The 19,318-nt window shown below is 39.4% G+C and overlaps 1 protein-coding gene and 1 long non-coding RNA gene across 3 annotated transcripts in view; one reads left to right on the forward strand and one right to left on the reverse strand.

Moving 5' to 3' along the window:
• The first annotated feature begins 244 nt into the window (after positions 1–244).
• Positions 245–15,532, forward strand: tars1 (threonyl-tRNA synthetase 1). The gene is made up of 19 exons (XM_046385362.1): positions 245–450; positions 1,073–1,150; positions 1,683–1,873; positions 3,475–3,598; positions 4,460–4,584; positions 5,362–5,479; positions 5,566–5,630; positions 6,458–6,536; positions 6,780–6,926; positions 7,526–7,624; positions 8,754–8,920; positions 9,738–9,900; positions 11,113–11,250; positions 13,492–13,569; positions 13,651–13,751; positions 14,076–14,180; positions 14,369–14,441; positions 14,623–14,737; positions 14,862–15,532. Exons 1-19 carry the CDS (start codon positions 391–393, stop codon positions 15,008–15,010), a joined length of 2,175 nt encoding a protein of 724 aa, XP_046241318.1. The 5' UTR covers positions 245–390; the 3' UTR covers positions 15,011–15,532.
• The window catches only part of LOC124057296, a 103,363-nt gene continuing 96,615 nt past the window's right edge, over positions 12,571–19,318 (reverse strand). Inside the window, exons 2-4 of one of the 2 annotated variants that reach the window (XR_006843090.1) lie at positions 16,332–16,405; positions 15,562–15,659; positions 12,571–13,803 (exon numbers count right to left, since the gene is read on the reverse strand). This is a non-coding gene — a long non-coding RNA (uncharacterized LOC124057296). Of the gene's footprint in view, positions 14,849–15,561; positions 15,660–16,331; positions 16,406–19,318 lie in introns of both variants that reach the window. The other variant, XR_006843089.1, reaches the window with a different exon arrangement.

Consider the following 19,318-nt stretch of genomic DNA (forward strand, 5'->3'; position numbering starts at 1 on the left):
TCACTAACCACTAAAATTGAAAAAAAAAAGACCTGAGCATTATCAAAAAATAAATCACAGTGAGTTTACAAAGTAATAAATGTTTAAAGATTGTAGTATTTATCAGGATATATTTATTGAAACCTTTAAGAAAGTATTTTGGGATGATGCTGGGAAATGACTAAATATTCCTTTTAAAATAAGCTGACATTTTAAGAAGTTGAGGAGGGTAAACTGATGCAATCCTGTCAGACACAGCACCGCCTGCAACACACTACGGCAACGTTGCATCAGAATCGCAATATCCGGGTAACGTCATCAGTCTGCTACGGTACCCTGACTGCCTGCTGAATAAATACTGTCCAGACGTGTAAAAGTTATCTCTAACAGTGAGATAGCTTTTCTTTTGTTATGGCTGATCAGACTGTCGTGGAGAAAATGAGCGAACTGCAAGTGGACTCAGGAAATAAGGTGATTGTTGAGTCTCATTGCCAGCTATATTTAAGTCATAGCCAGCTAGCAGCTAGCCCAGCCTGTATTCACACTCGTGCTGTCATTTAGCCACCGGCTGTGCGGTGCTAACGCGTAACTTTACGACTGGTTTGTGATTAATGTTTTATTGGCTTAGGATACAGCAACATCAAGTGTCACTTTATCTTTTGTTTTGATGTGCGTAGGAGGTAAATTGTGCCACATTTCGAGTTAGCGATCCCAATCGGCTAATTTAGTTTGTCGGCTAATGTAGCCTTTACACTTAAGTAAGTTCTGGGAAGGAGCCTTACGTAGGACCTTGAATCACTTGTTTTCTCAACAATCATTGGTACCCATTCAATGGATTAAGGGTATTAATAATAACCTTGGGTGCGTTAAAACGTGGAGGGCATGAAACATTTATTTCTTGGAGCACTTGTGCATTTGTGAAAGGTCTTGAGTCATATTCTAACTCCTATCTGTCTGTATACGTAGCAATAAGGCAAAACACTTGAAATTTCTGTGTGTAGTCTTAATGTGCTTATGTGCGTAATTTTAGCTGTTGTTTAGCTCTATACTACACTTGTCTTCATTAACTACCTATTCTAATTTTTTTGGACAGGGAGGAGCTGACAGTGGTAAAGATGGAGGAAAGAAGAAGGCTAAAAGTGCTGCTGGGGACTCTGGAGGCAGGTCTGAGGTGAGCTGCTCAGGAAATTCTACAGATGATATTATTGCAAATCATAAGGATCTCTTATTAAAGTTTAAATCACAATGTCTCTATTTGTGTATATCTGTCGTGATTGCTAAAGTAATTGGAAGCAGCCATATTCTGGTGTGATGGTTGTTGAGGTTAATGATAAGATTGTAGTAACTATTTAATCTAGTAAAACACCACAGACATGTCCAAGCGCCAAAAGCAAAAGGTCAGACACAACAGTGACCTCACACTGAGATAGTCCCAGTGTGGAGACAGTCGCATTTCAGAACAGGAAGTATTTGCTGTTAAACATACACTGTGAATATTAGGTTTTGGTTTCAGTTCTTTAGAAGCAAACATTTCATCTCTAACTTTTGGATCGTGTTCACCCTCTTAGTTTGATATGTGATTTGAGCTGACAGATGTAAATGTTTTTTTGTTTTTTTTAAAGATTAGTACCTGATAGCAAGTATACACAGCATTATCAGCCCCCAACCATTTACTCTTTTTTTTTTTTAATATTGCTGTTCAGCTTTTGCCACCACCTCAGTACATCGATGAGCGTCTGACTTTGTACACAAAGCTGAAAGCTGAGCATGATGCCCTGATGGCAGAGAGGGCTGCGAAGGACAGCCGAGCCATCAAGGTGACCCTGCCTGATGGAAAGGTGGTGGGGGCTGAGTCCTGGAAGACCACACCATACCAGGTGGCGTGTGGAATCAGGTCAGTGTGATGATGGGGTTGCTGTAATTGTTACTATTTAAATGTGTAGCACAAAAAGAAGGAAAAGCTCAAGGGTTCTTCAGGAATGTAATTTCCAAAGACTAGCTGTCAGATTTATTTATATAACCTGTAATCATTGTTACAGTTTCTAAAGGCTGTACAACACCCACATTATGAAAACAGTAATTGGAAATGACACCCGCCAACCTCAGACTATGCACTGAAGACAAGAAAATATTCTGACAAAAAACTCATTAGTGTTTATAAAGTAGAGGAAAGACTGCCTTGGGGTAGTCTGTGAATAATCTCCCTGTAAAGAATATGTTAATACAGATTAAATGTAGATAATCAATGGTCACATAAACACAGTGAATGGGCACAGTAAACACAGTAAAAAGCTGTGGTAAACATCAGCAGCTCTGTCACATGGTGGTGATACACACCAAAATACTAACCAAAGCCACACCTCTGAAATCACTTTATGATGCAATGAGCACATTGCTGTCTACAGCTGGAGCGGTTTTAATCTTTTGTGGCCTATTTTCAGGTCCTAAAATTTTCCCAACCGAGTTAGTTTTGTAATGTAATTTCGGAAGCCTGGGGGCGGGGTATCAAAGGTATGGCACTGTACTTAATGTTTCCAATTTGTGAAATTTTCAAAGTCTGTATTTTTTTTCCCTTTGAAATAACTTAGTCTAAATTCAAATACAGAGACAGTATTATGTCAGATTTCACTCTGAAATGGTAATTGAAATGGAAAGCTCTGGTTTGACTTGCTAGTTGATGTGTATCACCCAAAACACCAGTTAGGTTAGGTGTTATGGTTATTGCAATATTAATTTACATGGATCTTTGAATTTCGCTCACACCCTTTCACTATTTAATATCATGTTTTTATGCTTCTGTGCCAGTGATAGCCATGGCCAGAAGGCATTATGTTTTTGGATTGTCTATTTAGCTGTCCCATTCTGTTGATGCACCATGTGAGGCCAAACTCTGTATCAGTCATTACATATATTCTACGAGCCTGGACAGACATGGATGTTAGTTGCAACTTGACTCGTGCATGGAGTGATGAAAGCAACCACAAGGCAGTAATTCCAGTTGATATTTTAGATGTAAGTGAGGGCGGCACGGTGGTGCAGTGGCTAGCACTGTTGCCTCATAGCAAGAGGGTTCCAGGTTTGAATCCCAGTCTGGGCCCTTCTATGTGGAGTACCTGCGTGGGTTTTCTCCTGGTACTCCGGCTTCCTCCAACAATGCCAGAAACATGCACTTGAATTTCCCTCGGGACCAATAAAGTATCTATCGTTTTAGGTTAATTGGCTACTCTATATTGCCCCTAGGTGTGAGTGTGAGAGTGTGTGGTTGTTTGTCCTTGTGTGTTGGCCCTGCGATTGACTGGCAACCAGTCCAGGGTGTACCCCGCCTCTCGCCCGTAGTCAGCTGGGATAGGCTCCAGCTCCTGCGACACTGATGGATAAGCAGTATAGAAAATGGATGGATGGATTTTAGATGTAAGTGGTTTCAAATAGGGTGTTTTTATTTTTGTAAATCTGCATATTAATTTAATGTGGAATATTTTCATGTTTTACCTCCAGTCAAGGCCTTGCTGACAACACAGTGATTGCTAAAGTGAACAACAGTGTGTGGGACTTGGACAGACCTTTGGAAGATGACTGCAGCCTGCAGTTGCTCAAGTTTGATGATGATGAGGCTCAAGCTGTAAGTCCATCTCATCCTGTCTTAAAAAAGTTTATATTTGTTTTTTCTTCCCTCTGCATGGGGATTAGGAGAGCAGAGTGTAATATATCATAATAATTTAGATGGTCATTTTTTTTAAAACAAAAAATGCATTCACCTTCCAGTATTTAACATAACTCTGAGCAAGGCTATGAAAATATGCTAGCAATGTCATTGACACAACAGAAGCCGGTCTACAACATTCTACACTTCATTTAACCTTATTGATCTATAGTTAGGGCAGGCTAATGTGAGCATTCAAAGTTAAAGCGATGAATGAGAGGTTTATAATCAATAATAAACCTCAAAGCTCAGTGATTCACCATGTGTCCCAGTCACAGAGACATTAGGAGGAGAAGTGAGAATGTAAAACCTTGCTACACGTACTGCCATAAAACTTGCAGCAGCTGGACTCTGAGAGAATAACAACACTTAAAATAAAAGCCCAATTTCAATTTTCATTATCTATACAAGGTGTTGAATAGTTTTACCTGAAGAACCATTTGTCAGTTGACATTGACAAGTACTATAGAGATTCCTCCGCCAGTTTACTTTTTATGATACAGTATGTCAGTAGGTTTTGTATCCATATTTGTATGTATGTATCCTGTTTTTTTTTTTTTGTTTTTTTTGCTGATCTCAGCATTCAAAATAGGTGATTTTTCACATTTTAAGTAGTAGTAGAATTTTTTCAAAGTCTTCAGCAAAGTCTGTATCTCATTGAATGATTGTAACATCAGCACCACTCTTGATTTTCCAGCACAGCCATTCTCTCTGAAAACAAAATGATAGTATGTACTGCTATTACTTTCCAGTGATAAAATGTTTTTGTGGCATATTTAGGTTTACTGGCACTCCAGCGCCCATATCATGGGTGAAGCCATGGAGAGGGTCTATGGTGGCTGCCTCTGCTACGGTCCTCCCATTGAGAACGGCTTTTACTATGACATGTTCCTGGAGAACAATGAGTGAGTTGCACAGGCTTTGGGCTCAGATTTGTCTTTTTAATTAGTTGTGTTAGTCAGCTCTCAGTGTTATTTTGGTGTGTACTTCAAGGCTTAGCAGCTGTCAGTCTGGTTTTCTGTCTGAGACTGGTGGCAAACACAAAATACATGGATTGTAATGACACTAATACTGTCAAGCTGGATTTTTCTTGGGTGTGGATTTGAAATGACATCTTTCTTTAACTGTCCATATAACTGGAGGGCTAAAATTAAATCTATTAAAAACACAGAACTAGAGGTTACTTAAGTGAAGGGTTCAAAGTGTGTGCAGACATCTGCTGAAATTTTGAACACTTCTTCCTCATAAACAACTTTTTTGCTTGACCTTTCCCTGCAACATATGCATTTCTCCCTGCTTCAGGCAGCAGGAGAGTGTGAGGAGTGCTGTCTAATTAATTCTACAACCTCCTTAATGAAGTCATTTTATGCTAATAGCTTTCTTGGAGGATTTTTTTGCAAGGATATTTTGACATTGGCAAGCCATGAAGCCAAGGACTTTTAACTATTTACCCGTGCTTGGCAGAGGTTATCAGTTTCTGGAAGTCAAAGAATTACGCTGGTGAACAAAAGGTCTGGCAACATGGCTAAATGTCTGGTCACGTCCATGATGCCCTCTTGAAACACTGGCTGACTAAATTTATCATTGAAGCCAGTTTGCATTTTAATGAAGCACTATGCACGACAGCAATTGTCTGTGGATGTGAGGTTCTTGTTGTGTTTATTTTTTGATGTTTTGGACAGGGGTGTATCGAGCAATGACTTCCCATGCCTGGAGAACTTGTGCAAGAAAATTATTAAGGAGAAGCAGCCTTTTGAGAGGCTTGAGATAAAGAAGGAAACTCTGTTGGAAATGTTCAAGGTATTTGCAAAAATAAATAAATAAATAAAAAAATACTGGGTACATTTAAGTGAGAGAACTTTAAAAGCACCTCTTCTCCTTGACAGTACAACAAGTTTAAGTGCCGCATTCTGAATGAGAAGGTTACCACTCCCACTACCACAGTTTACAGGTGAGTCCGGACCCTCTGTGTGTGTAAACGTTTTCATCTTTGAGTTATACTATGCAGGATTTTCTGAAAAAAAACAAAAAAACATTATAGATTTATACTTACAAAATAAAATATTTCTGGGCATCAGCAGTTCTCGGGAAAGATGAGTTCTTGTTGAATCCATTCCCAGGTTGTATTGAGACTCAACAATTGACAACCTTTGCCTTTCTGCGTACTGCACTTTTGGATGGTGTGTTTACAAACAACAACAGACAAATCCTACATCATATGCCTTTAGTAAAATATAGTTTTATTTATTTATTTTTTTGTGTGATGTCAACAAATCCCAATCAAATAATTTCATCCGTCTGACAAGTATTGTCTATGTTGCCAGTGCTTGTTATAGCTTATTCCTCTGTGTCAGTGGGTCTCCTTCATGATGAAAATGGCCGCTGTATATTTTAATTCAGTCCTGCCTACACCTTCATGCTGCTGTAAACACATACACACAGCACGCCAAATTCCTGATTGAAAATAGCCCCAACAAATGTACTTTTAAATTCAGTTTGGTTAATGTTCACTAAAAACTTAAGTGCTCAGTTAAGAATGCAATTGTATATTTGTGACCTGTTTACATTTATGTCCTTAGAAACTGTGATCCTGAATGTCATGAGGGTTGGGAAATTTAAGAGCAATGAGAGATGAACTAATGCATACTTGGTTTTGTCTTTTTTTGGGGCTTCCATAACAGTGACAAAAATGCAAAAGTACTTCTATATAGTATTTTCTAAATACATGTTACCCTATTCACAATTTTTAAAAATGCTAATAAATTATTTGCATTTCAGGTGTGGTCCCTTAATTGACTTGTGTCGAGGACCCCATGTGAGGCATACTGGGAAAATCAAGGCACTTAAGATCCACAAGGTGAAGCTTTTTTGTTTTCAGAGGTGTATTATGTACAGCAAATGTTACTGTATTATCACGTGTGGATTTATTTTTGATGACGCCAGCAGGATTTCTAGCACTGTAGTGTGTGCCCTAATTGTTTGGCGGTAAACACATTTGTCACCATTTCTCGAGCAGAGTGGCCCTATGCTTTATTCTCAAGGGATTTGATGGACCCAAAAGAATGATGAAAGCTTACATACTCCTCTTGTGGTGTGCTAGAATTCGTCTACATACTGGGAGGGAAAGGCAGACATGGAAACCCTCCAGAGGATCTATGGAATCTCCTTCCCTGACCCCAAAATGCTCAAAGAGTGGGAGAAGTTTCAGGAGGATGCCAAGAACAGAGATCACCGCAAACTAGGCCGGGTATGAACTGCAGTGTGAAGGAGCTGGGGGTTAACAAGAGTTGATATCCATAATAATTTTAGAATTTTAGTCTCCTACTGGTTTTATGCTTTCATAGGAATGTTATTTACAGAATGTTGGCATTTGTCTGTTTAGTTTCTGAAGCTGTGATTTGAGTGCAGAGTTGCAGTGAAGATCTCACTCAAAACAAATATGAAATACAGGTAGAATACATCAAAAGTGTAAGAGCCAGGATTTGGTTTGATGTGTGTCTGTTACCAAGTCACACCTTTTCAGCAGACAAGATATTCAAAGCCATTTCTGAACACAATATTGTATGCCTGGTGCATTTGCAGCAGTGTAATAACATTTTCTGTTAACAGAACCAAACCCTACAGCAAGAAAAGATTTTCTCTGACATAGTCTTACTTTCCTTGTGAATTGTCTCTTTACATGTATTGTTTATTTACACATCAGTCTGGAAAGAAAAACCCTTACCTGTGGCAGAAGGGAGCCTTCAGTTAGATGCATTTCATAATGATCTGCACACTTTTGTTAAGCTTTAAGGCTGTTTGTAATTTTCCATCACACTAATAACTCCCCCCCCCACCTTTATTCAGGAGCAGGACCTGTTCTTCTTCCATGACTTGAGTCCAGGGAGCTGCTTCTTTCTGCCTAAGGGAGCCTTCATCTACAACACCCTGATTGAGTTCATCCGAGTAAGTCAAAGCTGTCAGATGCCCAGTGAATAATTTCTGTGATCTCACCCTAACTTCAAGTTAGACAGATTGTCAGTCATTAAGTGTAAAATTACAGGAAGACCTGGAGAGAAGGGAAGAACAGATATGGACCTTTAGTTGTCCACTGCATCAATAATAACTTTATATTTTCACAAAATCAATTGGTTAACTAAAAGTCACTTTAAGCACCATATTCTTTCATATAGACCAGTATGAAAAGTTTGATTATATGCTGATGATACAGCTTGATGTCACAGTCTCGAAACTGATACTAAAACACATACAAGTTAGCACTTACAATAAAATACAAATTCATATCCACACCGTCTCTTTCCACAGTAAAAATGCTGTCAATAGATGTTCACACATCTAATTTCTGCTTATGGAAATTCTTTTAAACACAGACCTATTTATAAATCTGAAATTGCTTATTATTGTTTGTCAATTATTTGGAATGAATTGAAATGTGTAAAACAGACATGATTGACAGCATTTGAAGAAAAGCTGTGTTGCGTCTGCTCTATTATAAAAAGCCACAAAATCAGTTCAATTTAGAACATTTCCTTTCTTGGTTTTCTGTCAGTGCAGTCACAATGCAGGTCACATTGGAAGCAATTTCACTTTAATGTGGTAAAATACATTTCTGACTGAGGATATTTTGAATAATTATTTTGATGTGTTTATAAAACAGCTCTGCCTTTACAAGCAACAAAACGCCTAGAACGTCTAAATATTTGTAGGGTACATGACTGTTGGGATTTAAAATAAAATACCCAATTTCATTTTGTTATTGCCAGCAGCTTTTGATTTTCAAAAAAAAGGTTTTAAACCAAACCAAGGTGCATAAAGCACTTTGAAAATTACTACCTTTTCAATTTACCCTTATTTATCCCCTTCTTAATGTCTAAACAAACCAGACTGTGAATAAGGATTGGCATAAACATTCTTAGTAGGTAGTTTTCATTTTCAAAATCTCAGCGTTTGCTTGCAGAGTTGTGTATGTCTTAGAGGATATGCAATATTTATCAGAGAGTCCCCAGGTGTTGACAGAAACTGTTTTAAGTAACTCGGCACAAAATCACAAAGAAGACTGTTCTTTCTTTGGCAGAGTGAGTACAGGAAGAGGGGTTTCCAGGAGGTGGTGACACCCAACATCTACAACAGTAAGCTGTGGCAGACCTCCGGACACTGGCAGCACTACAGCGAGAACATGTTCTCCTTCGAGGCAGAGAAGGAGACCTTCGCCCTCAAACCCATGAACTGTCCAGGACACTGGTGAGGCCGCATTCTTCTCCTCGCATTTCTCAAGTTTGAAAGCATGGTTGTAATTTCAGTAAGGAACTGCAAAGAATTAACAGAAACAGCAAGGAAAAACACCCACTTTTGTTACACACTGTGTATCAGGTCTTGCTGTAGTGTGAAATGGATATTTTTAGTTGGTTTCTGTCTCTAATCAGAGAAACTGTTTGTTAGAGGCAGTTTGTTTTTCTCCAGCATTAAGTGTGTTTGTAGCATTAAATGAGCTCAGTGTCTGTTGCCATAATACAAAATGTTTACCTTGGTACAATATTTAGTTTAGTATCTAATGAAAAACGGTTCCACCACAGTAACATGACAAACCAGGACAACCATTAAGCAGTGTTTTACCACACTTGAATAGCTTTACGTGCATTTGCTCAGGGGCTTTGTCATCAGTACTTGGCTCAGTCTGTGTGAAATAGCTTTATATTTAACTGCGACAATAGTTTGTCATCCAGTTCAGTTCAGCTTGTAATGGACTGATGCTCTTGCCGTGTTCTCCGTTGTTGAATGACCCAGTTCAATTACATGGTGAATGCTGCATTGCAGTGTAAAGAAGCAGACTGCAGCTCTTTGTATTCAAAATCTTTTATCTCATTTTTACTGTTCTAATCTTGGTGCTGTCCACATAGGCAGCCTCTCTGGAAATCATACTGCCATTTTGTGAAACTGTTGGATATCACTTAAATCAAATATTGATTGTTCTTCATAGAAGCACTGAAGCAGTATAGCAGTTATTGTGATATCACAAGGTTGAAAGTTGTGTATTTTTCCACACTCTGTTTGGCTGTAGTCTGATGTTTGACCACCGGCCGCGTTCCTGGAGAGAGTTGCCCCTTCGCATGGCAGACTTTGGTGTCCTGCACAGGAATGAGCTGTCGGGTGCCCTGACCGGCCTTACCCGCGTCCGGCGCTTCCAGCAGGATGATGCTCACATCTTCTGCTCCATGGACCAGGTGAGTCCTGTACTGATTCAATGATAGTACTCAGCCAAATTCACACGAGACCAAGTCCAGTTACTTCAGGAAGAGTTGTTTGTGGCTGGAGACAAGTTTGAAATTTAAAATAATCTGGCAGCGTGGAGTTAGACAGACAGAAGTTTTCTTACCAGCTCCTCATCTCTGCTTGAGGCTAGCTGCTACCAACATAACACACTGAAAATGCCAACAGAACTGTCGGCGGTTGCACTGTGGGTAATCTAAGTGCCAGGTTTGGAAAAGGAAGAAGAATCCATTTAATAAAAAAGATGTTATTTCTTTTTTTTAACTGCATTATGTTTTATGCTGAAGAGGAAAAAAATGTGAATCTGACAATTTTATATACTGCATTCAGTGTTATAAATGAATGCAGGGTGGTACTCTTTAAAACAGGATTTAATTCATACCATGGTCTACTAATACCTCGGATAAATGTTTCCACCTGCTATCATTCCTGTTTGGAAGGAGCCCCGTTTTGAAAGCTCTCACTACATTAGCCTCTTGCTGGCACAGTTTATTGAATAAAGGCAGTGTTGCCAGTGAACAGTGGGGTCACATTTTCAGGTAAAGTTAGAGGACTCCACTGCCTGCTGCAGCCTGGGAAAGCAGCTTGCATATTAAGTCCTTTCACTAAAGAGGAGTGCCGACAGTATCGACGGACACGAACAGGACTTTGGAATTCCAAAGAGATTTCTTAATTAGTTTGTTCAGATGTAGTAACACAGCAACTTGCAGCCTGGATCTCGCTGATTTTGTTTTCTCTTTATTAGTAATGGCAGTGGATTGGATGGTTAATTATTTAATAGCACTTTGTACACAAATTATTTCACTTTTGATTTTTCAATTTGATTGCAGCAGCTGGAGAGCACTATTGTTGAAATAGTTGTTGCAAAGTTTTGTGACTCAGCTAATTCAAAGGAATGTAAATCAGACTCCAGAGGATGTTCTTATACTTGCCATGAAGTGTATGATGGGTGTTTGGGACCTCAATAGCATTAAATTTCCTATTTATAGCTACAGGAAATACTCAGTTATGATATAATATCTCCTGTAAGCTGAGCTATTTATTCTCATTTTGTTGTTAGAAGTGCAACAAAGAAAGATGAAATCAGTCTTGACCCCAGAAATTAAACTTGCAGCCGTGTTCAGATGGGTGTCGCAAATTCTGTTCCATCTTGTTTTTGACCTCAGATTGAGGAGGAGATCAAAGGCTGCCTGGACTTCCTGCGAACTGTGTATGATGTGTTTGGTTTCACTTTCAAACTCAACCTGTCCACAAGACCTGAGAAGTTCCTGGGGGACCCAGCCATCTGGGACCAAGCAGAAAAGGTAATAAGACTTCTCTTCTTCTCTTTTTTTCTGTCTTGCTGAAATTGTGAACGACGCCCTCAGAGAGTCTCACCGGAGAATTACCGGTAAGATGCTGATCTGTGATACTATCTAGATGGAAATTCTTGAGCCACTTCACAGACAGCAATTGCAAGACTGTGATTTTTCAGGCCTGGAGAGCATTTATATTTTAATGAACGAGTTTTATTCTGTGGAACTGCTATCAGTTCTGAAGCAGTTTGATCGTCTCCAGAGTTTCTACATCAGAGCTGCTGCTGTCTGCCTTTGCTGTCAAATCAAATTTGCTCTCTGTGGACGAGTTCTATATTTCACATCTTAGGTTCAGCTCTAAGTTGCTCCTGGAGAGAGCAGGAAATGTTTAAACAAAGTCATAACAAGAGCGACTGAGTGATAATTAGTCTTTATTGCTTTTAGATGAGACACAGTGAGGGCCTCTCTGAGGACTACTTCTAGTTAAGCCTAACTGATGAATCTGTAAAATCAACACTAAATGACAGTTGTTGGATAAAGATGTTCAAAGTATACTGTATTGTTTTATCAGTAGCACAGGTATATGAAGCGCACTGGTATTGTTTATCTGACAGGCTCTGAATGAATGAAAAGATTATAGATTAGAAGATTGCATTATTCAGACATACACTGAATTTTACAGGGTTAGATTAGTTTCTGTGTTTTTTATTCTTCTGTTTATCTGATTGTTAGAGGTATGTTTTATTTCACCAATGAAATATTAGACCAGCAGTGCACGGTGCAGCACTCGATTTATGCCACAAAGATGTTTGAGATTGTTTTGCTCTCCTGTTAAGTGCTTTTTTTGTTTTTGTTTTGTTTTTTTGTTTTTTTGCACTGCTGGAAACTCTGGTCTTGCAGAGTAAGCATGCTTTTTATGCCTCACTGCCTCCAACCAGATGTTCTCTCCCCCTCCACTGATTCTTATATTTTCAACATATTGATTGTGTCATTTCACTTTGAGTGGCTCGGGGTTTGTGTAAGGGTGGTGTCTTCAGCACCTGTAGGCTGCTTGGTGTCAAACTGTGAAGGAATTTCTAAATGGATCCTCCATTTGGTCAACAAAACAACATTTTTCTTACCCACAACCAGAGTTGTCACAATATCAGAATTTTAAACTTTGATACCACATAAATAAACAATATTCATTACCACAGTAAGAGTAAGAAAAAAAACTTGAATATGTGCTTTTAATTAAAAACCTGCACAGAAAAAGTAACTACATTACATTACGTACCCACATATTATAATGCAATAATGTTAATATCTGTGCAGCTTGGTTATCTGTTTTCTTCTGACACTGTCAAATGTGAATATTGTATTGTTTTTACTGAAAAAGCGCTAATGCTTCCAGTGCTTTTGACAACCCACCAGGGAAGATTTTACTTGGTCATTAGGCTCAGACAAATCAGATGCAGTGGATCTTCATTTGTACTATAATAGATGACAGCACAGTAAGAATGGAAAAATGTGAGTCGGATATAATGCAGTTCATCCTCATAACTGGCTCAATTTGTTCCCCCTTTGTGAACTTGCTGGTATTTTAGAAATTTTAAAGAGCTCCTTTTAATTTCTGTCCCTGATTTACAGTTAGTGGTGTCATTGTTCTGTCCTCAGTACTTTATTTTAACTTCATTTTCAAGCATATCTTTTGCCCGCTGGAAGACGAGCATTACTAATGATGGTGGAAGTTATTTTTAGCATGTTATTTTTATTAACAATCAATCCAGAGGTCTCAGCAACTATTTAAATATTCAACACTTTGTAGTCTGCTGATGGACAGAATAGACCAGAGAAAATTGTGCTTCTTCTTACTGCACATGTTAAAAATGGTGGTTTTCTGATTCTCTCTTCTCAGGATAATATTAGTATGGCCAATATAATATGGGGAGTTTGGTTTGAGCTATCAGGACACTTTTCTCTGGGGAAAATTCAATGTGTTTACATGCACAAAGTTGGAAAATTATGTAAACAAAACAGTGACTCATAAACTTGGTGTACTTGGCTGGAACTTGCTGCATGTTTCCCCTCACCTCATTAACTCCCTCAAGTAGCCATCAAATATGATTGCGATGTTAACGTTTCTCAGTTCAGTGATTGGTTCCATATGAAGAAAATGTCAGGTCTGAATGTACGGCTTGCTTGTCACCTGTTTATGTGCATGTTGGTCACCCACTGAAATTGTAACAAAGCAGTGTTTGTTTTTTACAGCAACTGGAGAACAGCTTGAATGACTTTGGGGAGAAATGGGTTCTCAACCCCGGTGATGGAGCTTTTTATGGACCAAAGGTAAGTCTGGTGCAGTAATGACCTATGTCAAGTGAAAAAGCAGGAGGGTCACTGCTCATCATTTGTGTCCCTTCTTTGCAGATCGACATTCAGATCAAGGATGCCATCGGCCGGTACCATCAGTGTGCCACAATTCAGCTCGATTTCCAGCTCCCGATCCGCTTTAATCTCACATTTGTCAGGTAACTTTATTGCTGCTTTTCCATTCACATTAAAGCGGCAAAAGAAGAGCTGCTGTAAAAACTTATGGGTATTAAACAAACCGTAGCACAGTTAACATAATCAAGGGTAGAAGTTTCATATATAAAACAGTGGAGAAGTGGGATAAAGTGCTGATGCAAAAGCAGAAAATAGGATTGGCTTGAGCGGAACTATATGATGTCCATTTATGGCGAAGTACTAAGATTTTTGTAGCTGCCCCGGAGGCTGGATTCTCCTGTTGATCACTGTTTTCTCTGTGTGAGAACCTTTTTCATCTCTTTCTCTCTTTACATATGATTTTGTAGCCATGATGGTGACGACAAGAAGAGACCAGTGATTATCCACAGAGCTATCCTGGGATCCGTAGAGAGGATGATCGCTATTCTGACTGAAAACTACGGTGGCAAATGGTTGGTAAACAGTCAGTTTTAAGAAGTTTTTGTTTTGTGGCATTTCTTCCTGAGCTCCGATTGGGTATAGAAAGAAACCAACTCATGTCTGTGGGAGTGTAAATGTTGCCACAAGAATCTTGCAGAAAGTACCTGTCCTGCTTCTCCTGCTCATCAGTTAAATGCAAATGTGCCCTGTTTTGTTTCAGGCCACTCTGGCTCTCTCCTCGTCAAGTGATGGTTGTACCTGTGGGGCCGACCTGTGACGAGTACGCTCAGAAGGTAACCACTGACCACGGCCACTTAAGTCCTCACTCTCTCTTTAAAGACAGTACAGACAGTTCGCATATGCTGTCAGACACTCAACACTGAGCTGCCTGTTTTATTGATGAAGTCCACACAGGCTGGTAATGCGGTTTCAGGATTGTGTATTAACAGGTTGTTTCTCCGATTAATGTGGCAGGTCAGAAAGGAATTCCACAACAGCGGATTCATGGCTGACGTGGATCTCGACCCTGGCTGCACTCTGAACAAAAAGATCAGAAATGCACAGTTGGCTCAGTATAACTTCATCCTGGGTCAGAGTCAACACACTCTATCACTCTTCCGTTTGTCGTTTCCTCTCTTTATCTTTGGTATCTCTTTCTCGCCGTCCATCTAAATATTGATTTCTCTCTTTGCTTGTTTCCCTGCTCGGAAAAGTGGTGGGAGAGAAGGAGAAGACGAGCAACACTGTGAATGTACGCACCCGAGATAACAAAGTCCACGGCGAGCGCACTGTGGAGGAGTGCATTGAGCGTCTGAAACAGCTTAAGAGCACCAGGAGCCGAAACGCGGAAGAGGACTTCTGAACTTCATCAAACTTGCAGCCGTCAGCTCATCTTTCTCTCAACAGTACGTTGAGTCTGGTAACTTTAAAGGGCCATGTGTTTGAAATTAGTTTTGGATGAGCGATTAAACTGGTGGTGCCTAGTGTCTGCTTTTTGTCCCCTTGAAATCACATTCAACAATTGTCTCTTTTTTTCTGGTGTCTTCCATTGTTTCCTCACTGTATCGCTATGTTTTCGGTTTTCAAGTCTCATGATTATTGTAATCACGGAATAAAGTACAACTGTCCTTATTCTTTCTGCTTATACAGAAATACAGCTCGTGAAACTCTGTGATCATGTCTTTGAACAGCTTTACGGAACACTTTTGTATGATGAATGGAAGACATAAAATGCCTTTTCAAAAACCTTTCCATATACATGGCTAACTTATAAAAACAGGGGAAATGGCTTGTAAGACTGTCTTAACCATTTGTATCAATCATCTTTTCTTCAGGGAAATGCACATGAGTTGCAATTTTGATAATTAAACAGTCTTTTTCTGGATCTGTGTGTGATGCTTTTGTAGGATTTACCTTTTCTGTCGTGAGATTTCAGTAGCATTTTGTTTTGTTTCTTCAGAATTGTGTCTTCTCAGTTATGGTGCTGCAAAACGCGTGTCCACCAGTCAGCTCTGTCATAGTGTGGAGAAAAAGAGAGTATCAACGTAAAATAATTACTGCCATAAAGTAATCGCACAGCAGACAAAATCAGTGTGTTCTGAAACTGAGACTTTAATGCGCGACAAGTACAGGAAAGTAGAGGTTTCTTAAATATATGGTCTTAGGTTCCACTTACAGTCTAAATTATTTAGCAGATGTTACGATTTCCAAGTCACGACTCAATCCACAAGTTCATATTCAGGCCAATGTTGAAATTATTAGATAGCTCAAGACTGGAAACGTTTCATTTTCCCCGGGAGAGTCGTGGAGGCTTGGATGGCAGTTGGAGAGATAAGTGTTAGAAAGCTGTCTCGCTACAGTAAAAATGGATCCTTATCATCTTCCTCCACTGGTGCATCATCACCTTGGACAGAAATCAGTGATGTGCTGGAGGGCCTGATGCTTCTCATTATTACATGCTTACTGAACTCTGAGGCTGTGTACTTTTGCACCTTTACTAAAGCATGAGTGACATTTTTCATTCTAACACTGTCTGCTTTGACTTATATTTAAGCATGTTTAAATCACTAATATGTCTTTATTGGTGTTTTCACAAGAGGAAAATGGTTCCAGTTACACATAACTAACATGGATGGAGTGCATGTCATTCTTAGAGAGCTTGTTATGCACTTACCTTCACCGACCTCTTCCACTTGTAGCTTCTGGTTATTATTCAAACCACTAGTGGGCGCTGTGTCTGTGTACTCCAGTGGCACAGCTGCAACAGAAAGAGAGTAAAAGAGTAGTGTGTTTCAGCAGAAAAATGGCTGGACACAGATTGTTTTCATGGGACTACGTTACAATGCTTTTATTGTAGCTCTAACTGTTTTCAAGTCACTCTGGATTTTGTTAATATCAATCATAAAGTTTGGAAAAACCCCTGTACTGATATTGGCTATAAGAGCTATTTGTAAAAAAACAAAAATAAAATAAAAAAAAAACCCAAAAAAAAACCCCACCTGTTTCATTTGGAGGTGAACTATTTAAATCATGCAAACTTCTCCCATTAATCTAAGTAGGAACATAAACAGCAAGGTTAAAGTAAGAGTGAAAGATGTTGTCACAGTTGCAGAAGCTAGCACCCAGCTCTGGATGCGGGCCAATGAAAACATTGCTTTTGGCTGCTCTACAAGTTTTCAAGTAATTAAAAATAAGTGAGAAGCCATCAGTTATTTTGGCCAATTTGAACTTTTCAGCAGCAAATAAAATATGTTCACAGGTTTGGTTTCTTGTGTTGATCTATTTTTTATGCTCACAGAGACATGGGTCTGTGATCAAGTTAGACATACCTAAAGTTTAAAGTTCTTTGTCATTATTTTGTTGGACATCAGGATTTTTGGTTTTGCAAAAAATGTTTTTAAAGATAAGGTTTTTTGAGTGCAAATGCACTTTAAAAAAGTAAACATTACTCACACTGACCTTTCCTTCATACTCCTTACTTACTCAACAGCCTAACAATCATACATTTCCAGTATTTACTTCTCTAAGGAAATAGGAGAGTAAAAATGTAACTAGCGGAAACACAAAATCAGATGACAAATCTAATATATCACTGCACTGGTGTGAGGGCACCCTGAGATATATCAGGTCTGACCACAAGGTGGAACAGCTGAACCAGGAACATATTTTTTTTTTTTTTAAGGGGGGGCGTGGTGCGGGTGGTGGTGGTAGCAAGTGGGGCTAATGTCAGCGAAGTGTGGGAGAGAAAAACATTTTGATAAGGGGTTAATGAAAAAGTCAGTGGAGTGGGAGAGTGTCAACAGCGAGAGCGAGACGGCCAGAAGTCTCTCGGGATTCGGCTGGGCTGTGAGTCTCCTTGTGAATCCTCACTCCCTCTTGCCCTGTTGGATCCTTCCTGTATGCTTCACTGAGAACCTGGCCATGAGGGGTCAAAATGCTTCAGTGAGCTGAACAAACTTTTCTTTCTTTCCCCCCCACACATGCATTTTAAGGTATCAATTCACATGTTAAAAAGGCCCCACTGCTGCAGCTCTTTACTTCAGAGGATGCTGGGATACGTCACGGTATGAAAACCTGTGAGCTGAGCTCTCTTTTAAGAGGGAAAATACCAGTTAGTCCATAGTTTGTTTGTTTTTACCTTTTGTGTTATTTATTTTCTTCAGTACATTGCTCTTGAAAGCTATACGCCGTTAAATCATCTCCATTAAATGAATTTGGGGAATATTTGCCAAGAGTTAGATGGAAACAACGATGCCACTCTCATCTCTCTGTGGGAAATATGACGCTGGGGTCAGCAGCTGATTAGCTTAGTGTAGACAGGAAATAGTGAAGAACTGTCTGAAGATACTATATATTGTTTAATCTGCACTAAAACCAAAGTAAAGAGTAACAAAAATATGTTGCACAATTTTTAGAAGAGAAATATAACAACAGAAGTAGTGAGATGGTAGGCAGATTTTGTTAGCTTAATGCTAAGCTAAGCTAATCAGCTTCTGGCAATGACTTCATGTTCAACAGCAAGAGAGCAAATGAAGTGTACTTTCCTAAACACATCACGTACACTAAGATTTCTCATCCCTTCTTAGTTTTTTCCCCTCCTTTTTGATGTTCTTTGTTTTTGTTTTGCTTTATAACCATGACAACTGACAGCAGTCACTGCTGTTGTATATTCATTTTGTATGATGAATGTAAAAGGTTTCCCCCCCCCTTTACTTTGTTCCAGCAGTGACAGCCAAAAGCCAAAAAGTCTCCCCTGTGACACGTTCATGCTCCTACTTACTCTCCACCCTTTCATCCTCAAGTCATGTTGCTTCTGGACCAAAGAAATGCATATTTGAATGCTTACCAACCATTTTCTTGGCCAGAATATTTTTCTGTCTCTGCAGCAACTCCTACCACACACACACAGATGCACAGACACATACACACACACACACAGCCCATTACTGCTCTGCATAAATGCAACAGAACCCCAAATTATGGTCAGCCGCTTGTGAAGTTAGTTTTGCTTGGGAAAACCGAGCTGCCATCTTTAATATCATAATGTTACCAAATTACATGGTTCTAATTGGGAACTTTTTGATCACACTTTCTGGCATCTGGAGAGCTAGTGTGTGACCTTTTCTTCTCATCTCAAAAGTATGATCTTCGCTTCTGAACCAGCATAAATTAAGTAAACCACTTTACACCATGGGGAGGCCTTCCCCACCAGTCACACCCTGCACATAGCCAACACCAGCAGTTCACTGTAAATATCTGTGATGTAGGTCTGGAGCATCTGCGCACAGCTGCATGTCAGAGCTAACCAAGCAGTGGTAGCCTACAGTAGTTGAACATGAGGATCAAAAAACAAAACTACAAAAAAAAAAAAAAAAACATATAAGATTAGTGTGTCAGGAGTTCATTTGACAATTCGCTATCTGGTCTAAACTGACAACACGCTTTAGACCAATGGTGGGGGTGGGTGAATCGCCCTGTAGACTTGAAATAACCTATGGATTCTTTACACAATTAAAACACAATGCTGCATTAAAGCTAGTCCTTTTTTTGGCACAAGCTCCTCCTCTGCCATGTTGCTAGCTATAACTTATGTTGCATTATTTAGCCTACATCTTGAAAAAAAGAGCCATGTGAAGTAGTTACTCCTATCAACATAGCCATCCAGTTGGCC

This window comes from Scatophagus argus, chromosome 4 (genome assembly GCF_020382885.2).
Source record: "Scatophagus argus isolate fScaArg1 chromosome 4, fScaArg1.pri, whole genome shotgun sequence".
In the NCBI taxonomy this organism is placed as follows: domain Eukaryota; kingdom Metazoa; phylum Chordata; class Actinopteri; family Scatophagidae; genus Scatophagus; species Scatophagus argus.

Bases quoted from the DNA above. Each gene is read 5' to 3' on its own strand.
- tars1 (XM_046385362.1), top strand. From the start codon at position 391: ATGGCTGATCAGACTGTCGTGGAGAAAATGAGCGAACTGCAAGTGGAC. The intron at 1,874-3,474 runs GTCAGTGTGATG...TTTTACCTCCAG, and splicing joins CAGGTGGCGTGTGGAATCAG to TCAAGGCCTTGCTGACAACA. The intron at 3,599-4,459 runs GTAAGTCCATCT...TGGCATATTTAG, and splicing joins ATGATGATGAGGCTCAAGCT to GTTTACTGGCACTCCAGCGC.